The 21,931-nt window shown below is 37.3% G+C and overlaps 1 protein-coding gene across 2 annotated transcripts in view; it reads right to left on the bottom strand.

Moving 5' to 3' along the window:
• The window catches only part of LOC105380296, a 32,268-nt gene extending 11,347 nt beyond the window's left edge, over positions 1 to 20,921 (bottom strand). For both annotated transcript variants that reach the window (XM_038120885.2, XM_011549820.3), the window contains exons 1-6: positions 20,755 to 20,921; positions 12,101 to 12,198; positions 2,822 to 3,066; positions 1,715 to 1,881; positions 1,109 to 1,436; positions 608 to 807 (exon numbers count right to left, since the gene is read on the bottom strand). In XM_038120885.2, coding sequence (XP_037976813.1) covers positions 608 to 807; positions 1,109 to 1,436; positions 1,715 to 1,881; positions 2,822 to 3,066; positions 12,101 to 12,198 — 1,038 coding nt within the window. In that variant the 5' untranslated portion in view covers positions 20,755 to 20,921. The remainder of the gene's footprint in view (positions 1 to 607; positions 808 to 1,108; positions 1,437 to 1,714; positions 1,882 to 2,821; positions 3,067 to 12,100; positions 12,199 to 20,754) is intronic.
• Between the last annotated feature and the right edge of the window lie 1,010 nt (positions 20,922 to 21,931).

Below are 21,931 nucleotides of genomic sequence, written 5' to 3'. Positions count from 1 at the left end.
AAAAACAGGTAAAAGATCATTATCTTTCCTCCATCTTGCAATAGTACCTACCTATATTATATAAATCTATATAACTTTGATTACATTATGTATGTATGTATTTAAGTATTTATTATTAAACATGAATGTTTACTACATTTTGTACACCTTCCTCATTTATTCTTTAAGTCTCTCCTCCACCCAAAGGTTGCCTGGAAGAGATCGCTTTTAGCGATAAGGCCGCCTATTGCGTTATATTGTAAATTGTTATTTGTGTAAATTGTTTTTAAGTCAATAAAGTAGTATTCTATTCTATTCTATTCTATTTGTTTCGCAAAAGCTGCCATTTACTGCATATATAATTACAATGTAATTTATTTATTTAATCCTTTATTGCCATTATGTATTTATAAACACTACACTAACTAAACCTATTTTATAATTCCGTGCATAGAGCGTTACAACAAAGCTCCGTTATGGGTAGATTTTGATGTGGAGATAGTAGTAGTCGAGGAGCGTGACATAGACTACATATAAGTTCGAAATTCCAAGCGATCTAAAGCTAATAATAAATAAATCAACCTTATCTAGCTGATGAAACAAAAGCCGATCGCAAAAGAAAACTAACCTCTTCAACGACAATGTTGTGCGGTCCGAACCCCTCGCTGAAGAGCTGGAAGAACATGCCGGGCTCGTCGCCGTCCAGCCAGATGCTGGTGAGGATGCACATGAGGAACAGCAGGATCTTCCACACGGAGATGAAGCGGTACGTGTAGTAGCGCGTGTGGTTCAGCTCCTCCTTCAGGCGGCCGAGGCTCTTGATTATACCTGGAAATTGGAGACAGAAATAGAAATAGTAAAATGTTCAGCTGTTATTGTTGTTATCTTTGGTTAAACTAGGGGTGTGAAGTATGATTAATGAAATAGAAGATTGATAGGGCAATATGACTTGTAGGTATAAACGTTCTCATAAATTAATAGAAGTTCCCATGTTGTTACATCTAAAATCTAACTTCATTAAAATGTAGAGCAGGAAGAGACAGTCAGTAGATATATTTTTAAAAGCGTGAGTTGCAAGTCACGCGCCTTCGTGACTTAGCTTTGCTTAGTTCATAAAAAGAAAGCTTACCGATTGGACTCTGCCGAGTGACATAGTTCTCCCACCAGCCTAGTGATATGCAGATTGACGAGATCGGTATCAGCCATAAGACCGGCTTATTCTCCAGCAGTGGCCATAATATGAATCCTGTGACTTGAGCCCCAATCGCAGCCATATCTACGATAACTTTCATGAACCTTTTAGAGTCCCTTGAGTTTCTCGACAATAGCCCCAGAATGGCTGGAATGATGCAGAGGCAATTCGTTATCATAGCTCCTTTAACCACATCGATTTCTGGCAACACTTTGAACATCAAAAGCGCCAATCCGATGGTGTGGAGGGATTCCGATACAAATATCTGAAAATTGAAAAAATATACATTATATTACTATTATCATAGATAAAAATCATTAATGAAGTTGATGAGTGTGGTAGAGGGTGTGTGAGTTAGCTAAGCATTCCTCGACCTTTTATCTACGGTAATAAGTAAAATGTCTATTAACTTTATGAAGTCGTTACTTAATCAAATACATCATATCTAATACTTGATAATATAGTTTCTATTAACGGACAATCTTTCCAATTATAAAAAACGTCTCAACCGCAATCTTATCTTAATAGGCATATAATACTGACCACAATAAATTGGGCGCTGCTTGGAGTTCTGGATGACTTGAAGAAGCATATCCGGACAGATCTGATGAGGGTCCCAATCTCGGGGACCATAAATGCGATGAACAGCGCCCACATCCACGCCACCCGCTCCTCGTCCGGCAGCGTCACTATAAACTGCTTATCTCTACCTGGAAACGGGAAATTAAGGGGTTAATTGGTTATACAGGCAGGTTTTTACAGCACCAAACAACACAACTATATGTAGTTCCCTAGGTAGAAATGCATCGGGGATGCATTTAATTTTTCGTCTAGACTATATTTTTTCCAATTTTGTAAACCTCTACAACTGAGGATGCCATAAATTATTTGCAACGCTCTATTATGTAATGTGAACCAAAAACATCATGACCACATGAATTGTTGCCGAAACTAGGATTCCCCGTGTGATGGTCGCCGGAAACAATACAATATTAACCTAGATATTTAATTAGTCTTGAGCGTAACATTGTTATTTATTAGTCGACCGACATTTCATTTTCAATGACGTCTTTCCGGCACCGTATGGCCGTACTTGCTAAGTTTTGACCTATGAGTCTTGCTGCGTAGATTATGTTGCATCAAGGTTTATGTACCTACCTACAATTCCCTAGTACACAATTAGAAACTAAACTGTTTAAGTATACAAAATTTCGGCATCATCTGCTTTACTACAGATGGTGATAAGCCAACCTATTATGTCCCGCCCCGCGAAGGTCTCTACCACATATCTCTATTCTAGCGATATAATTACATGTAGTCATGTACATAGTCTATCAAAATGGGAGAGTGATGCCTTGATGCGATCGGAGTGGAGAAAGGCAGTTAAAACAGGAACGGCCAGGTTCGAAGATGCCCAACTCAAGGAACTCGAAGCTAAACGCCACGCTCGGAAAACTCGTCCCAAGGTGTCCTACAACTACACCCACAACACGAGCGGACAGATACAGTGCAACATCTGTAGCCGCACGTTTAAGACCAAGTTCGGCTTCGCAAGCCACGTACGAGCACATGCCAGGAACTGAAAAGGTGTCGCCGTCGACGGACACGTCGTGGAGGACATCATCATCATCTATCAAAACCATAACTCACCTAAATTCTTATTACAATACGCCAGTCTTCTATCTTTCTTCAGCTGCGAGGTCATGAAGAGCACCGACCCCTTGGCCAGCACCCCCGAACCCAGCACCACGACGAAGGTCACCAGGTAGGCCAGGATCTTCATGATGCGCACGGTGATCTCCAGGCAGCGCTGGCTCTCCATCGACCCGCTGTCCTGCTTCGGCGGGATCTCTCGGAACACGTCCCATCCTTTTGTTTCTTGTACTGTGCGTTGGCTGGAAAGACATAGGTTAAGGTTAGTTTATTGGTGAATGGCTTCGGTTGGCCGGTCATGGGGGATTAGCTGGGTTGAATAAACGTAGCGGGGCGCGGGGGTCATCCAGCCCGCTGAACTTGACCTTAGAATATCGATTTATGATTTACGATTTATTTAGTAATCCTCTAAGCAGCTGAATAAATAAATAAAAAAAAAAAAATAATAAATAAATAGATTTAAGAAATACCTAAGAATTTTCTGCGTGCTAGGGCGATAGCTGATGGTGTGTTAAAATTGTTAATTACAGGGGAAAGTATTGCAATCGGATACAAACGAGTAAGCAGATGTTTGCAAGAAAGTTTTGCAACGTTACATGAATGATGAATGTTATGTTTATTTAATTAGTGTTTTGATTGTTATCTCTGTAGATTCTTGATAAACTTGTACTTGTAATAAACATACGAGTCCGCGATGTTCTGTGCCACGTATCTACATACCAATCTGTTAAAACGCAAGATAGAGTATCGTTTTTCTGACTAAAGTAACTTTGGCAAAGCTAACTTGGAAATTATCTCTTTAGCATTAGAATTAACAGGAAACCAGTGAAAAATATAGATACTCGTTATACCTAAGTATGAGAGAGTCAGCATAGAAGCGAGATGCACGACTTTCACACGAGTTGTAATAGAAAAAAGTCGGAGAAATCTGTAACATCGCGACAAGCTATTGAATGCATACGGTGCGGCTTCCTTCCGTTCTCTTGCGTTATTGTTATACATATCGGTATATTGAAATCTTAGGGGCATATTGAATACGTAATAAGGCTAATACTCATAATGTAGGTAACGCACGATCGCTAGGGAATCGTGCAGGGCTAAATAGAAAAGTGTGCATTAACTGTACTTACAAAATTATCAATAAATTAATTACATATTATTTTAATTTAATGCTTCTATCCAATTTAGTAAGTATCTAAATATCTGACATAGGTACTTCACATACTGTAAATAGGTCTGACCTAATGATTAATTATTTCATAATTAGAATCGAACGTGAACAACACACGATGTGCCTAATGCTGACAAATACCGTTAATTCTTCTTGAATGGCAATGAAATGATACCCAAAACAAAACTGACCTGAAAGTCTCTTTACGACCTTCACGCAGAATTTTACTATTTACTTATTCGCCGAACAAAACGAAACAAATTCATAGCCCACGGCTTAACAGTTTCAAAACGGCTGACTTAGTTTGTTACAACAGTGGTTTACGTAACCCCTGTAGCTGGTAGTACGACAACAGTGGGTCGGTTGGTAGATTGTAGCCCAATTAGGTGTTGCGACCGGTGGGTCACTCTAGCAAACGAAAACCGACACGACACTATCGCGTTGTCCTAAGCGTACCAATTGTACCTATGCCAGAATGTATTCGTTAGTTTATTGTTAGCATAGCTTGAAGGGTATACAAGGGTTGAAATGGCAAGCGAAGGGGAAGAGAAGGCCGGGCCGCCCCCGTACCACCTAGAGGCGGTCAGTTGAAAAGTCTCGGCTGGGACGACCTGGAAGCTGCCGCGCAGGATCGGAAGAAGTGGAAATGCTTTCATCGAGCCCTATGTCCCTGATGAGGGATAACAGGATTTCATCATCATCATAGCTAGAGTAACCCTCCGAGGCGTATGGCGCGTGCCTTGCGCCAGCGCCGGTGGCCGATGCCTGACCGATGTTGCGGTGGAAATTGCTCCGTATTTGCATGATCGTGAGTTTTACGTGGTGTACCTAGTGACCTGATTAGAAAAAGTTTTTGTTGGCATTCGTAGCGTTTAATGTTTCATTTAGCAAACCCGTGAGATACTTTTTTTAAATTTAGGTATCTTTACCTAAATTTAAAAAAAAAACAATCAAGTTGCATTTTTTGCGAGGTGTGTGATTTACTCGACACTGCTTATATTTTTATAATTATCCTATAGCGAACATAATATATTAATTAAAAAAAGTTCATTGGCGTTGCATGCATTTGATAACGTGCGTTATTTATTGTCTAACATTATGTTCTTGGTTATTACGTAGCCACCTATTTACTGTAATTATGTAAAGCATAGATAGGCACACGATTAAGTATGTCCCTCTCTATTAATGTGACAGTACCTATTAATAACTTACGTACCTACTTATAAAATATTTAATTTAGCCACTTTACTACCACGTACATATGTATTTAAAAAATCTATCAAATAAAATCCTTCTAAATAATTTACCTGTAAATGCTACAATAATGCAAAGTTCCAGTACTATAGAGCGAATTGTTATTATTAGGTCCATAAATGGGCTCCTCCAACTCTTCCTTGTCGTAATAACTTTTCCGATCGTGTTCACTCATTTTCACCCGGTTCAACCACTTTTACGTCACTGAAAACTGGTCAATCACTGGATCACATTTCACTTGGATCACTTTTGTGAGTGTTAACCCTTCGCACGTCGCGTCCTGACGTCGCGCGGCGAAAACTGTCCTGTGTCCAAATATTGTTCAATAAGTCATTGTTATGATTCAGGACGGCACACGGTGGTATCGGTATCGCAATAGTGACTACGACGAGGCACACGTCCAGCGCCCGCACATTGGTGCTATCTGCTTACTACTGGACATCACGCCAATACCATCTTCGTCATACCACATTACCCAAGTCGGTCGAAATATTAAATTGTAGCAATTTTTCGGGTAGATAATTGATGTTGTGTTGTTTTTCGTCTCGGCTTTTTAAGTTCATCCTTCTAATAGTTGTAAGGCAACCAGCAATTATACATTTAAATTAATGACTCAGTTTATGTGCGCATTCCTGAAATGTGTTATTTATATACCTACATAATAAAAATGTTTCTCATCTGCTCTACCTGCAACTATTATTTATAATAATATATTCTTAGTGACTTTTTCTTTACATATTGGAGATTTTCATGTATTAATCAGTACCTAAGTACTTAATGGTTTTATGATTTTTTATTAAAAAAATATTTACCATCTTGTGATAATTTCTGCAATTGTATAATAATATTTATTAAATGATTCTCGATTCGCATGATACTTCATTATGTTTAGCATTCATTTTAGTTCAACGCAAATAATTTCAATACGAATTCTGGAAGTCTTTGTATTAATAATTGACAATTAAATCTATTAAAGTCGAACTTTTAGAAATTTTCTCGCAAGAAAATATATTTAAAAATTACTCAAATATTAATAAGTATTTCCTGAAACCATGTATGTCCAAGACGTATATGAATTCGCACCACTGTGCGGCGATTTCTTCGTTACACCGCAGTGCGCACGTGAAATTATCGGTGGCGACGTCGGCCGCTAATTGCCAGTGTGGTCGCGTACCATGTGGTGCACCCACTCCAATGAAAGTCCATATTCAGGGTTCCGTATGCAAAATATTCATTATTGAATGGGTATAACGGTAGGTGCCCTTTTTCATTAGAGGTAAATTTCCATACAAAGGAAGGTATCGAAAAGTACAACCCTGAAAAGTTACCGAATGGAACATTTCGAATTAAATTTAAACGGATTTTATTTTTTTTTATTACAAAATATGTAAATATCCTATATGGGAGCTACGGTACAATGGCACAAACACAAATAATATTTTATGTCTGAGGTCGCAATTGAAGAATCAATGGAAATTATGATTTCGAAAAACCATTTCCACGAAAAAATTTGCACAAATAATGTTACTATTTAAAAAACAAACAAAGAGATTAGAGATCTTTTAATAAAAATGAAAACGAAAAAAAAAAAAACACGCACTCACGCCTTGTACTAATGTACTCCCTTGCGGGGTAGGCAGAGGTGCATTACTGCACCCACTTTTCGCCAGAGTGTTATGTTAGTCCCAATGTAATAGGGGGCGGGCCTATTGCCATTTAACGGGCACATCCAAGACCCGAGAACAAATATCTGTGTTTAATCAAATATCTGCCCCAGCCGGGAATCGAACCCGGGACCATATCGGCTCAGTCAGGGTCACTAACCACTACGCCATTCGGTCGTCTAAAAATGAAAAAAGAAATTTGAGGGCTTATAAATAATCACCACAAACAAGTTAATTGCGAAGGTAAACTTTCACCTTCACTCGTGAGAAGAAATGCCCAACGAAACTCAGTTTCTAATTACTAATAAGTAACCCAAGAACCTTTACGAAACGGAGATACTCTGAAGATTTGAAATTCTTGCATGCATGTCATTATCGAAAGCTGTGAGTCTGACTGACACCCAATGAGTCACAATTAATTTCATTTGCAAAAGCATTTACATTGCGAGGTTAAACTATCATCGGAAAGCACCTACGATGTAGGTTGTCTGATCGATACAAAAGAACGACCTTCCTACTGCACGAGTCAGATAGAAGCAGTCGCGTGTACGCTTATTGCATTCACAACTTCATCATTCACATATCTACATACTCTAATACCATTTAATAGGGTCTATTTTATCTTTCTGTAACAGTTTACCAACAATAGATCGTTCAATGTCACTGGAACTCACGAAAACTTACGAAAGCTTTGGCACTCAATCTCTATTGTCACGGGGCGTTCGAATTTTAAAACGTCTTGATTGCCGCCATCATTACGAAGTAGTAATAGCGGGTGTGGTCTCGCTTTATCATGTTATGTTTAATGTTATGCTCTATTCTTGGGTGGTTTGTGTTATTTAACATCAATTTTCTACGATACACCGGGCGGAGCGCGAAATTAGTTAAAGTTGTTACAGTTATTAGGTACTGTAATTTTTTTATTCGCGGATTAAATAACGTGCTAATTTGTACTAAACTTAAATATCTGTAAATCTAAGTAGGTATTTTACCAATCATAACGTACATGTATGCCTTTACATTGACATTATTAATGCCGGCGAAGTTCTCACCTAGACATAGACATAGCCAACCTAACGACCACGCTTTCGCAAGTTCAAATACTTCCAAAACATTCGGTCTGTACTACATGGTAAAGACCAAAATACTTATTCGTATGCTAAGCATTTCCCGGTGCAGAGCCTCCGGGTCACTGACCTCACGTTTCGGGAGCCACACGCATGGTCATTTCGCTAACGCCGGATTTGCTTATCGACTACGTAAAGACGCAGTTAAGTGACGCAGTTATGGTTATGAAGTAACAAGGCGAGACACTATCATTGCTTGTAAGTACCTTCTAGTGGTCACATAGTAACTACGAAATTGTGATTTATAAAATTAAATGCATTTGCATTTAAAACATTCTTAAGTTAGAGAGAGAGAAACGGGCTCGTTCGCAGCCATATTGAGATTTTATAAATGGTGTGAAAGTGGCTTGTTAGTGAATCAAACAAAGTCGAACAAACAACTCAGTCAATAGGCCACAGATCTTCCAAACTCAATTTTATTGAAGGCATTTATATGATTTAATAATTTACGTTGCCACTTCTACATAGCCGTGGTTAGTTTAAATTCGTGCTTAGAGAATTGACCGTCTGAGTAGAACCGTTGTTGGGAACGTTTATTATTCTGCTCATGAATGACCCGGCGCACTACTGAAGTTACTGTTTAGAGTTTGATAATAAAAGCTGTTACTGCTATGCTTTTAAGGTATAGTTCACACAAAAGAAAGTATACTAGGTAGGTATTCAGCGAAGCAATTTTGAACTTCAATATAAGAAAAATTAGAAAGAGTTTCAACAAGAGCGTTGCTTTATGTTACAATCCAAACTAATGTGTGAGTTACATGTAATTATCCTAATGAAATACGGTATAAAGTTATATATGAATAATATTTTAGAGTAATAACACCTTTACAACCTTATTGCCAAAATAATCAGCACGGGTATCCAAAATTCTTACTACACAATAACGATATACCTACCTAAATGTAAGTAAGTAATAAGAATTACAATATTAAGATGTCGAAACAATAAAACGTTTTTGACAACGAAATGTCTGCGTGTCTAGTTGTCTACATGAACACTATGACGTGGCCTCAAAGAGCGAAGTGGGGCGTAAAAATAAAGCGTTCGATTGAAACTATTGAAAGTCCTCGTCAGAGTTGACAACCTTGGCATTTCGGCCTGGTTCCGGGCCGCGGTCACCACTACAACCTTTTTGTACGACGCTGCTCCAACTATTTATATTTATATTCCAACAACTATTTACTATCTGAATACTTATGCGATGTTAAAGGATAACTTTTATATTGTTTAGATTATGTTTCTGAAGGAACCGATATACGTAGGTACTCGGCATTATTGAGGACTTGTGTCACATCATGAAAACCTCTATGCACATAATTGTATATAATCTATACAAATACATATAGAATGAATATCAATAGCAGTTAAGCACTTGTGACTTGGTGGAAAGTTAATTTTATAGTATAGGTATGATAAAAATGTTACTCCCGCTGGATTACCGAAAAAATATACCATTGTGAGGCAATGCCAGATGAACCTTTCTCAAATGACTCAGTCGGGAAAATTCGTGAGAGATAGCTCTTGGGCAATTGCTACGACCGGTGGTTGAGCAAGCAGCAAGATTTGATCGACGTCTTTTTTCTCTCCTGCCTCAAATTACTTTCTTTCTAAAAGGTTATGAACTTTTTATTTGAATTATGTAATACTATGAACTTATGAATAAGTTCCGTTCTATTACTGTATAGTATTTTCCTCTGGGTGTTATTGTTGGCGCAATAGAAGGTGCCGTTCGCCATATAAGTGTACCTACACAACATTGTTATGCGATGACCCGCCCATAGACCGTCAATAATGAAATCATTAACTGCATTCTCTTCAAATTGCTTTAATAAGCAGCTAACTAGTAAATAGAATAACGCTGTAATCATACACAAGGAGTCATCGTAATTTTCTTGTGAAAAATGCAACCTTGAGGTGTAACATTCTCTTCAAATAGACTAGAAATAACTATTGCAAAATTAAATAGCTTTTAAACGCTAAAAAACTAGTTCTTTCGGCGAAGTATTTAGGTAGCTCACGCGAACCAGAAGCTTTTGCAACTTTAATCGATTTAAGGCAATTAATAAAACGTTTTTTTTTGGAATCACATTAAATGTTAGTGTCGGTGTTTGATGAAGTCCGACAGATCATGTCCGAGGATTATCATCATGGAGTCAGGAGGGTTACTCTATACTGATGAAAAATACGAACGAAAGTGAGCTGTCGTGTAAGCGGCACGTCTAAAACGAGATAGAGTCGTGGCTCGCGCAGCAGCGCTCCGAAACTTAATTTTTCGTCATATAGAGTGACCCCTGAGGCCGGTGGCCATGTCGGAGGGCGATGACGCGGCCGAAATCTCCACCAGAGTGATGTCATACGCGGGCGAGACATCTCACGTAACCGCCGACTCAACTCGGCCCACTAATCGCACCTTACGAGCGGTACCGCTTTCTTACGGATTCTTGAGATTATTTACATTATGTGTGTTTCCTTAACATTGCTATCACAAAGCCAAATATATCATAAAACAATCAATCAAATATATTTTATATATATTTTACTTATACATACCTACCTACTTACGATATCTACATTTGTTGCTTGCTATGAATGTTAAGTACCTACCTAATTGAATCATGTTATACAAACTTTCAAATAGATACCTACTAATAGACACAAGTTGTTAATTGTAAATAAATTATAACGCAGAATGAAGGTGCTGCGCACAATCCTGCGAGGATTATTGTAGTATCTTTAAGCTTGTTTTTTCTTATGTATTTTACCTATAATTAAATAAATAAATAAATAAATAAGAACGGTTTAACATTTAAATTTGTTAACTGCATTGGCAATCGTATCGTAAAGCTATCTAGCGTGACGACATATAAAAAAGAAAAGTTATCGGTACTTGATCATGGCTGACCATAAAGGTGTTAAGCAGCTTGTTTAGAGAAAGTGCTTATTATTATTGTTAGCACAGTTAAGTCAGACTTTTGCACCATCTGTAACTACGGTGTTTTTAATACGTTCATAGATGTTTTGATGCCGATTTTAATGTTATATCACCTAAACACAACGCGAAATTTACTTAGACTTGGACAATATACTAGTGTTTCAATTCTAATGTACATATTTCCCAACATCAAGTAGGGCTCTTAATGTGCTTAAATAATGAGATGTCATTTACTTGATGTCTATTCTTATACGTCATTGTCCTAATGTACTGTTGCGTTACCTGTTACCTCCAAGTTAACTTGTCTTGTCATTTGTTACGAGTAGGTGTCATTTTGTAACTGGTACCTAGTCATAAATGTGTTAAAGGTTAGTTTTCTTACAGCCTTTACACATGTTATTTTATTGTAATACTAGCCTTTTCCGCGAGCTTCGCTTCATCTGAAAATGTTTACCCGTGGGAAATCTGGAATCCAGGGTGTTAGCTTCCTACATGTTTACCTAATTTCATAAGAAAACAGTCCAGCTGTACCCCTGAAAGAGTAACCAACATGCAGAAAACATTCTATTGTTTTAAAAAAGTTCTCAATATAATATGCATCAATCGCTGCTGCTTTATTTACTTATCTTATCGTACGTAACACAAATTAACTGTCATTGCATAGCTTACTATTTCAACTTATAGCATCTAAATTATGTATCGATGTATTTTCTTTACATGACATTCTTCCCATCAATACAATTTGTGGTCAATGCCTCGCAAATCTTTACCCTTAGTCAAGAATATCACACTTATTTTTTTTACCTTAACCCTTTCGCAATAAGGTTCTCTAAATCCGAAAAGAAATTAATCAATAGCATCCATTACGCGTACAAATGCGCGTAATGATGATGGGTAGAGACTAACCTGCCTCTCCCTGGAGTGAAAAACTTAAAACCTTAGTCAAGAATAACACATATACATTTTATAAAATTTTGGACCTTAACCCTTCGGCAAAAGATCTTCTAGATCCGAGAAGAAAGTCAATACCACCATTAAGGGTACAAATGCGTCTAATGATGATGGGTATAATGTACAATGTATGTAGCGTACGCTAATAGTAATATTAGTACAATGGTAGAGACTGACCTGCCGCCGTAGATCTCCTGCTGGAGCGGGGTCAGCTCGTCGTCCGAGTTGTCGCTGCCCTCCTCGCGCCGCCCCCGCACTCCCCCCGACGTCGCCATCTTGAATAGGAATGACACGATTACTTATTTTATTTATTTGTTTTCAATAACTTACCTAAGTTACTCTAAGCTAAGTTCTCTATACAGCTAAGCCAATTCGATAGTTTACAGTAAAACAATGATACTAACACTTAAGTACATAATTATGAATAGGTATTTATATGTATTTATGTATCACTATGTACATTATTCAGTATAAATGAGAGCCAGTGGTGCAGTAAAGAGCCGTTTGATACTTTCGTTTCTTTTTTCAATTTCATTCGAACCGGCTTTCTGATTGTAAGGAAATAGTTTATCAATGTTAAATAAAATATAATAGCTTAACCTATTTTAAGAAGTTAATGTATAATGATAAATGACTAATAAATTCTAGTTGAATTGACTCCGAAATTCAGTCGAGTAATAACTAATACCTAAGAGCGGTGTATGAACAGCCGCGCCATATAAAAGACATCAACGCGGTGCGCTACGACGTAAGTTCTCACAAATTATGCAAACGTCAAACAAGTCAACAGTAAAAAGTAGCTATTTATAGTACACTCATCATCAATATTCATTGTCAGTAATCAATACATTCACTTTATTCGGCTATTTATCAACGGCTTCGATTTCTAGTCATAAATTGCGATTGAATACCTAGTATTTCTGTTAATTCTACAAGAAGGTAAGTACAGTTGAATGGAATTCCCGTTAGCAAACATCGATCGAATTGAAAATTAGCGTAATCACGACTCTCAATTTTACAAAGCAACTGTAGAAACAGTTAATACTGTTTTCATCTATAAATAAAGTTTGTAGCAGCAGAGGTTATGCATTTTCTAGATAAAGTATGAAGGTTTATTCAAATGCAGTAAACACAAGACTGTCATTTGAGTCCCTAACGAATTATAGATAGTAGTGGACTGTTTTATAGATCTATAAGTTTATAATCCAGATAATGTGTTACGCTATAGTTTTAAATCGTAGGTACCTTTACATCTTATATAAGTAAACAATTTTACGCACCTATTTCTTATTTAGTAGGTACGAGAATATATCGCACGAGATTACACGTAATAATTCTGCAGATATAAGCGAGTAGATACTCGTGACATTGTTACCGTTTACAAAAACGTGAGTAAATCTCACACAGTACCTACTTGTAACAGCGAAGGCACTGGTTTCTATTTCTACTACGATTTATAACTACTATGACTGTGTCGAAATACAGATACCCATATGAGTTTTTTTTTCCTAATTAATAAATATGCTAAAATATGTTTATTCTGTTTGGACCGCCTACTTATTAACCACTCCCTACACTAATGATTCTAAATCATCATATTTAGGTATGTTTTCGTGTTGGTTTGTTTATGTAATACATAATTTTGTACTTATAAAATGCCTTAATTTGCAAGCTCATCATATAAACCATGGAACATAGTATTTTTAGAACTCTAGATAGATCTCGTAAATGTTTGTGATGTTTCTCTTATTCTGAAGGTGCGACTAGACTTGTATCGTTCATGTTGCGCCCGCGCACCCTCGCGTGAATTCCTGGCGCTCCGGGCGCTATCAGTCACGCGACCTTGTGGGTCGTTCATCTCTATAGGAAGACCAGTTAATAATGTCATAGTGATCACTTTATTAATAGGTGTACTAGTCAAGAACAGAGCTTCAAATAGAGTGTTTGAAGCTAAATTTCGACAAAAGCATGTATTACCTAAGCGTTTTCGAAGGGTTCCGCTCATCTCGCATAATCTTTATTGACCAAAACTCATTTCGCATAACTCGTATGGTCTAAACTTTTTTGGCCGAACCATCACTTTGCCAAGACTTATGTGGCGTAAGGCTCGTTTCGTCTAAAACTCTTTAGGCACAATCTTTAAACACCTAAGTTTCGTTTGCTCAAATTTATGTACGTCTATACCTATGTATAATCTTGTTTCTCGTAATGTTATCTTAATAAATAATATATTAAGTATGTAGTAAATGTACAAATTGTGGTATTTTTCTCCTACATCCCGAAAATCACGATATTGTATGATCAAAAAATCGAAAGTTAACGACCAACATAATTATTACAAACCCCATGAGATCGAAACCTAAAAATAGGTGCGACGACGAGCAAAGCGAGGAGGAGCGTGTTAGGTGCACATGTTCATCAAAACCAAAGCGGAGCGTTTTCCAAACAGCGGAAACAATACAAGGCACCAGTTTGCGCTATGTAGGGAGTTCGCTCCGTCAAAGTTAAAGCCAAACGAATATTATTACTTTGTATAAACCTAATAAACCTATGCCATAGCATTATTAGGCTATTCAAGATTTGGTCATACCATTATTAGGCTAAACAATGTTATGCGAAATAACTTTTTACTAAACGAGATTTATGCCATACGATTTTCGGCGTAACAAGACTTTGACCAAACGTTACTATGCAATACGAGATTAGGCAAATAAATCTTATGCCAAAAACGGTAGAACCGTTTTCGAAACTTTCAATTATAACCTAAAAGTCGGAGTTGCTTTTTAACTCAATAGGTTTCATTAATACTATAAAGCTTGACATGGAGATTAACGCAGCACATTGGACTTAATAGCTTCATATATTGTTGTAGTTTTTTTTGGAAAATTATCAAAGACTTCTCTCTCTACCAAATCTTAATCAAAGCACCTTAATCCATATCGTACCTTAGAAACATTCAACAGCGATCTAATAGCAAGCTAGGAAGTCCGCAGTACTGCAACAAAGTATCACAACGAGGCAGTATGAAAGGCGAAACATGCAAGATATCTGCAGTGCGGTGTCCAGTCCACCGCCCAATGCTGGGACTGCGGCGCCGCAAGGTCAGCGACTCCTGCGCCGCTTACCCGCAGGGTTGCCACTAACGGGTCACTGAAGCGTTTTACCCCGATTTTGGCGAATTTTATCTGTTGGCGCATGGCGGTAGAGCTGTTTCTGTGATTCATAAAAGGAGAGGCCTAGATGACGTGTCTTAATTGAAATCGAGTCGAAGATTATTATGAATAACATAATTAATGTTGAAACGCTACACAATAACATTTTCTGTTTGTACAAAATTAATATCTTTGATATAAAATCGCTATTTTACAGTCACACAGCAGACACCTACCACACTGAAAACGCATTCTATCTGTCCAAACGATGAAAAGCTGCAAAGCTGCAAAGCTGCTACAGGTACCACAGGACAGACAAACGATTTAACGTCTGACATATAACTACTATGTTTGTGGTTATTTAAATACAATTTACTGATATTAAATAAAAATAAACATCAAAAAGTAACTTCTGATGTTCAATCTATGGCTATCATCGAATTAAAGGTTTCAAAATACCTTATGTTGGTAACCCTAAGGTCACTGGACAATGATACCTCGCCTTCGCCCGGCCCATTGTACTAGGCGGTAAGCCACGTATACTTAGCACTCACCTCACTACCAACAGGTCTCTATCGCCCGATCAAAGGCCTTTTCGCTTATCAACAAAGAACTTCCTAAAAATGTTTTCGCACGACGGATTACTGTGACCATCGCATTCAACGTTTCCTATATCATTAGGGATTATTCTCTGAGAATGCTAATTAAACTTTTACGATAGACACACAAAAAGTGTTTTCAACCAAGTGAGGACAAAATAGTTAACTACGAATGATACGTAGCTAATTAAGCAGGTATGATGATTAAACAACTTCCAAAGTTCAGTAGTAAACAAGATATGCTAAGTTTCCTCATAAGATCAGAGATTGACGGATAGGAAACTCGTTACACATTTGTTAGCCAGATCAAGTGGAGGCTGGCCGGGCCCGAGCTAAGGCTGTCTTGTGCACTTTCACTGTTGGCGGCCGTCAGCTGGTGCCCCCTCCCCGCCGCCGCCTCGCCCCTCCGTCGCCCTCACCGCCCTCCCAACAACGCAAGACTGCCTTACATTCACAAACGGAGGCACATTCTTTAGGCCACGTTCAGATGACAAGCGCTCAACGCGCGTTTTGGTAACGCGCGTTTACAACTACATACATTTTATTCCGCGCGACGCACGTTAGCATGTGTACAGCCTGAATAAAATGTATGTAGTTGTAAACGCGCGTTACCAAAACGCGCGTTGAGCGCTTGTCATCTGAACGTGGCCTTAAGCTCTTTGTGCATAAAACTTGGAAACAAGCTGTGGCCAATCCGCGTGCGTCGGAATGTTGGCCAACTCATTTGAAGTATGCCATTGACGAATTGCTTTGTCAAAATGATTTGCATAGCTTTCTTTCAGGTGTGCAATGTTTTCTGTATTTTCTGGGCAATATGGTCCTTTTATGTAGATGTAGACCTACATCTTTGGTCGGGAAGTAGTAATGCTGTCGTGTCAGATGTGCCAGAAAGCCGCCAGAGCGTGGTGCATACGACCTCGCGACACGATCACATATGCCACGTTACAAGCAACTCTACCACTCATAAATACTAATCAACAGTTTCATTCCTTACATGACTTTCATCTCACAGTATATAGTTTACACATCCCAAAATATAATACTGCACTTTAATTAAAAGCACTAGCCATGCATGCAAGGAAGGATGCTGAACCGGTGTTTTAATAAATGCGCAGTTAATATAAAAAACCTACGGACGCCGAATGAGAAATAAAAACTTGTTTTATGTATGTTTTTAAAATAACACACATAGCAACCTTTGAACTTTTATAAATTGTAGACGACATTTAATTTATTGGCCGGCCTGTGTTAGCTATTCTATCTAATCCTTATATACCTATCCTTAACATTATCTAATATCTTGATTAAGTATTTAATTGTATTTTAATGTTTAACCTGTAATTATGTACCTACCTGAACCTGTGATATGTGTTCAGTTCAACAGTGTTATCTCTCTAATTTTGTATGTGATTTGTAAAGTGACTGCTCAAGTATTCTCACAGAAGAACTGAAGCCCATTTTGCTTGCAGTTCAAAAACAGCATTACAGCTCACGAGCAACCATACAAGGCTCTACCCAGGTCTCGCCTACACCTTTGTGTTTGAACGCAATTTGGATTGCACGATAACAATCTCAGTGTCGTTATACATTGTTACGATATATTCCGTAGCATGTCGATTACGTAGCCATTGATAGACCATGAGTTAGTGGCACGATCAGCGGCAACAAAAAATATAGAAAGTGGACCCGGGTCGCGCAACCGCTGCAACGCCTCTGATAGACAGATCATGTTTTATCAATGACGAGTCTTAGGTCTTATTGAGCTATAACTTCCCACACAGCGTTATGTGACAAGGCAGCAATCACTAGTAACAGGCGGCAGTTGCAGTGTTCAGTTGTTTTAATTAAAAATAGAAGTGACCATTTAGGTACCTACCGTTTAGTAAATACGTGTCATCATATACCTCACTACTAATATTATATAAGTACCTACTATAAATAGTAGAAAAACAAAATATATACAGAGGGTAAATTTTACATAAAATGAAGAAAACCAAGTCTACAGCGGCAGCGTGCCCATATTCTATTTTAATCTTTGGAGAATAAGATTTAAAAAACTGTATCCAGATTTATCTGCGATTGCGGGCAACCTTGCGTTTTTGCAACACAAAATGTACAAAAAGTATTAAGCCAATTCCACAAAACGAGAATTACAGTCGAAGTTGCATAGCTGCAGTGCGTGGGCGCCCGTTGATGTCTTTTATATGGCGGAATAGCCAAGAGCTAAAGTAAGCTTCATTTACCTACTCGTCGCGTTGGACGCACACTTGATCACCTTTTAGATATAAGAAATTTAAATTGTATCAAGAAAATATATGATTTCATCAGTCACAGTTTGTCATTTTTATAAGGTATATTTTCGATTTTCCGTGATTATTAAAAATCCCAATAATTAATAATTAATCATAATCATCAAAATAAAACTTTGTATAATGTGAAGGTAGGTAGATAGAGATGATACCTCACATTCAGCATAACAGGATTATGAATCAAATTTTACCAACCTTTCTTTAATATTTCTGAATCATATCATAAGGATAACCTTTATCTGTAGTAAGTACTTACCTATCTTTATATTAACGCCTGAATCATGAATTATCTGTGGAGTCTGTGGACCCAATTAAGTCGAGCTCGAGCCTACTATGATAAACTGATAACTCAAAAGTTTGCTATTTTTATTAACTTACAAATTAAATATAAAAAAGATTTCCCTCTTTTAAATATAAAATAGTTTTCATACAATTGGTCAAGTCACGTGTTTAATGACCGTTCAGCGACGTATGAGCTTGAAAAATTATCTACTTTCATATGTCAAGGTCTAGTACAATTTCATTAGAGGTGGCGGTAATAGCAAGTACTTAAAGCGTTAATGGACTCACTCAATTTCTCTATCACCTACTCGCGTATTTTTTCAAATTATTTTCATATTCCTAGCCTACTAGAACAGCATTTTTCAGAAGTAGATGAATATTTTCAGTGCAGTAGTATAGGATAGTATAGGTAGTAGGATGCAAATTCATCTTGAAATGGCTGTTCATACAAGAATCATCATGGTGTTTTCTTTTGATCACTGGTGAAATGAGCTACCACGGCTATAATGAAACCTATGATTATTACATTTCTATATACCTACTGATAAAATTTGTACGAACATACAATCTTAAGTAATTATAACAATTTACGCACTTCTAAATTGTGACCTCGTTGACACGAAATTCGAGTGAAACTCAAAAAGTTATTGAAAGTAATTACTTATTGTTCCCGCAAGTAACGCAATCAAGTGATAAAGTACCCGTGCTGTTAGCTAATCACACCCGACTTAATTACACTGAGCGTCCGTACGCTAGCGAAACTAGGCTTTCCTGCCCGATCATGCAATGGATGTTATCAGTCAGGAAAATACTTTAAATATGCATTATTACCGATTACAACTTATGATATCGTAAGTTTTAATATTTTATTTTTAGGGTTCTATACTTCCAAAGGTAGAAACGGAAGTCTTATATGACCATTATTATGTTGTCCGCCTGATTTTTTTCTTGGGATTCTATAGAATCTTGAATCCTTATTTTATACATTTTATAAATAGCTGGAATGACAAATTCCTGGGGTAACATACAATACCTACTGTATAATATTTATGGAGTCTATTGTACACAAAACAGAAGTCCCTTTATCGATTATAAATAACGTATACAATAATCATGGCTACCTAAATATAGTTCCAACTTCAAATGGATCTAACATGAGATGACTGATCAGATAGGACTCATATACACAAAACCATTCTTATAGGTGAGACCGCCGCCCAGCCGGAACCGGACGCAGCCGAGGCCGTAGGACTGACGTGCATTCTTACACTTATAAATTTCATTCGTAAATATGTATAGATAAGAAAATAAAAATAAAATATAAACAAAAAATTACTTTGCTTCAACTTCAAGTTTTTTTCCGATCAACTTTAAAAGTAGAGTTAAAAACCTGTTCATTACCGAAGTTTCGCCTAGTTTCATTAAGTATTCATTTGATTGTTGTTTTTGGTTTATATGGTTATAATTTTGATAAATCTAGATTGGCTTCTACACCTTATGTATGGAAATATACGTAATAAAATAATCTAGAGTTACAGGTAATTTGATTTTGAATGAGCAACTACAAAGTGCCTTAATATAAATAAAGTGCCAGCCTATAGTCATAAAGTATATCCAAGAAAAGGTCAAGGAACTTCGTATGAAAAATGTGGTCTGATGATCGGTGTGTCAAATCACGCGAGGACTAATGCGGAAAAAGTCAAAGGTGGGCGATGAGTTGATACTTTCGTTCAATATAACGCCACGCAAATGTATGCCGTATTCTTTAACTAAATCTAAACTATCTACCTAAATGAAAAAAAACCTGTCATTACCCGGAGCTTCGCCCTATGCTTACTTTTTACAGATATTTACAGAATATCGAAGATAGACCATGAATAATTACATTTTTTATTCGGGTATCGAATTATTTTACCTAAATGATTCGAAGGTCAATTAAAATATTTGAAAAGGCTATAACTATTAAAAATGCCTTTGTTTTACACATAACCTCATAGAGTTTTAACAAAAGAGGAAATAGGTTTGTCCTTGTTTTCATTCTTACACCTCCTATCTAGTACCCATGAACGCCTACATTCACTTTTGTTCACGACCGCAGCTGCACAGAATATAATAAAAGTCGCATTGTAGGTGAATTACTAGTATATAAAGCTAAGAAAGTTTAATGAAATAATCTCTGTTATGTCTACTTATTACGCTTTATAGCCGATTTCTTTGAACTACTTACTTAAGTTCGAAACTTTCGAAAGTGAAAACACATCGCGCCAGGTCTTAAATAAGGTGATACCTTGCCCAAACACATTAATTTTACACATGTCACTCATATAGAAATATATAAAGATTTGTTAGTTATGTTATGCAATTTAATTTGAATTCGATATCGAACTTTCGCAGCTGATCGTATACAATGGCTTGAGAACATAAAAGGTCAACTCTCACTAAGCTTTTTCACTCGTAAAATTAAGGTTGTAACGGATATTTTGACTTACGGTAATCGGTGATCAGTCAGGAACGGGGTCCTGTGTTGGTAATCCTGTTAGTTAAGGGGTCACTTCACTGAGGTGATCACTCGCGGATGGTTTGTCGTGCGCATGTCGGCGCGTGCGCAGGTACGCTCGCTCGCGGCCCGAGGCTGGTTGGAACTGCCGCCGCCGCCGCCGCCGCCGCCGCTCTCCCGCCCCGTCTCTTTGACAGCCTTAAGCTTGACTCACCTGTGGTACATAGGACCTTTGATTTTTAAGTTAGAGGCGGTTTTTCCGAACGGTTTTGTAGAAATGTTGTTTTTTATTCATAAGTCTGATACCTATAGGTACCGTCATGTACCTACCGACCTATCACAGAGGAATTTCTAAAAAGCGAAATTTAGTTATTACGAAATGAAATTGACTATCTACCGATATATTTTTTGGTAATTGCATAAGCATAATTAAATGTATACTTACCTAAACAATTAGCAAACTGTGGCGCAATGATGGACTTGTCAGGACAACTTCATTATAATATTGCTACGGCTTGGAGCTACAATAATTAGGTCGGACCAGTCAATCTCAAAATGAGGTGACCAATATGTTTTAGTTGTGTTTAATTTACCCATTAAAATGCATCTACCTCTATAAATTACCTGCTTGTTTCTTTTGATTATTTCGTTTAGATTATAAGCTGTTTTGTAGGTATTGGTAGATATAATGAAAGGTATTATCCATACATTCAAGCTTTACATAGACTGAATATACTACATAGACCTATGTACTCTACATATACGGTTCCCAAGTAGTCAACAATTTTCTTTCAAACACTTCATTATTTCTATCTACACTGATAAACATAAGATTTCTAATAGATGAATAAAACATTTTTAATTATACACACTTACCTGTTGTATTGTACAACTACGGCAATTAGAATATAACAGCAGAACATCTAATCTTATAAGTAAGTAGTAGGTACAGTATGTAGGTTTGTGTTGCTTATCATATCATAGTTTTATGCAGCCGACACTTCAGAGACGCTGAAAAAATGTTTATAGATGAAAAAATAATTTATAATAAGTTTTCATAGAACTTCGTAAGTTCTAAGATGTGAATCACATTGTATGACATCTTTTGTAGTAGGTAACGAGTACCTACGTAGACAGAGACTGCTATTGAGTAACAAGGCATGCCGGAT

The sequence above is a fragment of the Plutella xylostella genome, chromosome 4, assembly GCF_932276165.1.
Source record: "Plutella xylostella chromosome 4, ilPluXylo3.1, whole genome shotgun sequence".
NCBI classification, from domain to species: domain Eukaryota; kingdom Metazoa; phylum Arthropoda; class Insecta; order Lepidoptera; family Plutellidae; genus Plutella; species Plutella xylostella.
Note: the sequence above shows the minus strand (reverse complement) of the source record. Positions and strands in the feature narration are given on the sequence as shown.